Source organism: Penaeus monodon, chromosome 25, assembly GCF_015228065.2.
Source record: "Penaeus monodon isolate SGIC_2016 chromosome 25, NSTDA_Pmon_1, whole genome shotgun sequence".
Lineage (NCBI taxonomy): Eukaryota > Metazoa > Arthropoda > Malacostraca > Decapoda > Penaeidae > Penaeus > Penaeus monodon.
The window spans coordinates 37,635,549-37,637,282 of NC_051410.1; the positions used below are offsets into that span (position 1 = coordinate 37,635,549).

At 41.9% G+C, this 1,734-nt stretch overlaps 1 protein-coding gene across 1 annotated transcript in view; it reads right to left on the reverse strand.

Annotated features, from left to right (window-relative positions):
• LOC119589214 (vitelline membrane outer layer protein 1 homolog) overlaps positions 1-1,734 on the reverse strand; it is a gene marked incomplete at its 5' end in the record, with an annotated part of 3,985 nt that continues 2,251 nt past the window's right edge. The window contains 1 exon segment of the mRNA XM_037937813.1: positions 1-244. Coding sequence (XP_037793741.1) covers positions 2-244 — 243 coding nt within the window.

Sequence of the window (1,734 nt, forward strand, 5' to 3'; positions counted from 1 at the left end):
TCTACAACTGGCAGCAGAGGAACTTAACATCATTAAGTGCCGTATCATCACCGAAGGTTCCCTGGTTGGGCTGCACGCGCGTCATGATACCACAGATGACATAACCCTCCTTGCAGTACGAAGGGCCAAGCCAATCCCCCCACTTGTTACCAGGGGCTTCCATTGGCGCCTCCTCCCCCGTGCACCACATCTTCAGACCGTTGGCAGCGGTGTTGTCTCCTATGGCGCCTACGTCAGCATGGCTCTGGGGAGGGCGAGTGTTGAGTGAGGGGGTGAGTGGTTATGTGTGCTAATTGGGGTTTTGTGTGTGTTAATTGGGGTTTGTGTGTGTTAATTGGGGTTTTGTGTGTGTTAATTAGGGTTTTGTTTGTGTTAATTGGGGTTTTGTGTGTGTTAATTGGGGTTTGTGTGTGTTAATTGGGGTTTGTGTGTGTTAATTGGGGTTTTGTGTGTGTTAATTAGGGTTTTGTGTGTGTTAATTGGGGTTTGTGTGTGTTAATTGGGGTTTGTGTGTGTTAATTGGGGTTTGTTGTGTTAATTGGGGTTTGTGTGTGTTAATTGGGGTTTATGTGTGTTAATTGGGGTTTGTGTGTGTTAATTGGGGTTTTGTGTGTGTTAATTGGGGTTTTGTGTGTGTTAATTGGGGTTTTGTGTGTGTTAATTGGGGTTTATGTGTGTTAATTGGGGTTTGTGTGTGTTAATTGGGGTTTTGTGTGTGTTAATTGGGGGTTTGCGTGTGTTAATTACGGTTTTGTGTGTGTGTTAATTGGGTTTGTGTGTGCTAATTGGGGATTGTGTGTTAAAGGGGGGGGTTGTGTGTTAATGGTTGGTTATGTGTTACTGGGGTTATGTGTGTTGATGAGTGGTTATGTGTTAGTGGGTGGTTGTGTGTTAATGGGTGTTAATGAGTGGTTGTGTGTTGTTGGGTATTCATGAGTGGTTGTGTGTTAATGGTTGACTGGTTATGTATGTTAATGGGTGGTTTTGTGTGATAATGGGTGCTTATGTGTGTTAATGGGTGCTTGTGTGTTAATGGGTAGTTATCTTTGTTAATAGGTGGTGGTGTTAAATGGGGGTTATGCATGTTGATGAGTTGTGTGTGTTAATAGTTGACTGGTTATGTGTTTTAATGGGTGTGTGTTAATGGGTGGTTATGTGTGTTAATGGGTGGTTATGTGCGTTAATTGGGGTTTGTGTGTGTTAATGGGTGGTTTTGTGTGTTGATGTGTGTTTGTGTTAATGGGAGTTATGTGTGTTGGGTGGTTATGTGTTAATGAGTGGTTGTGTATTAATAGGTGCGTTAATAGGTGGTTGTGTGTGTTAGTGGGTGATTATGTGTTAATGGGTAGTTACACTAGATGGCTGGTTTATGCGATGGATGGATGGTCATGTAAAATGGATGTTTAAATGCCCTTGATGGCCCGTTGTGTTGAACGTATAGTTATTTGAGTTGAATGGCTGGCTGGTGTGTGCTATTGACTAAATGTGTATGTTGGATGGCTTGTATAGATGCGATGGATGACTTACTATGTATATTTTGATGTATGTTTGGTAATGAATGGATGGTATCTAGTGGATGCCTTGTTTAGATGTGATGGATGGATGGATGGCCATGTGTGTTAATGACTGGTTATGTATATGGATGGTTACGTGATGGATAGATGGGTATATTGATGAATGTTGGATAACTTGTTATATCTATCTACGTTGACAGATATTTGTTCTCATCAGGAT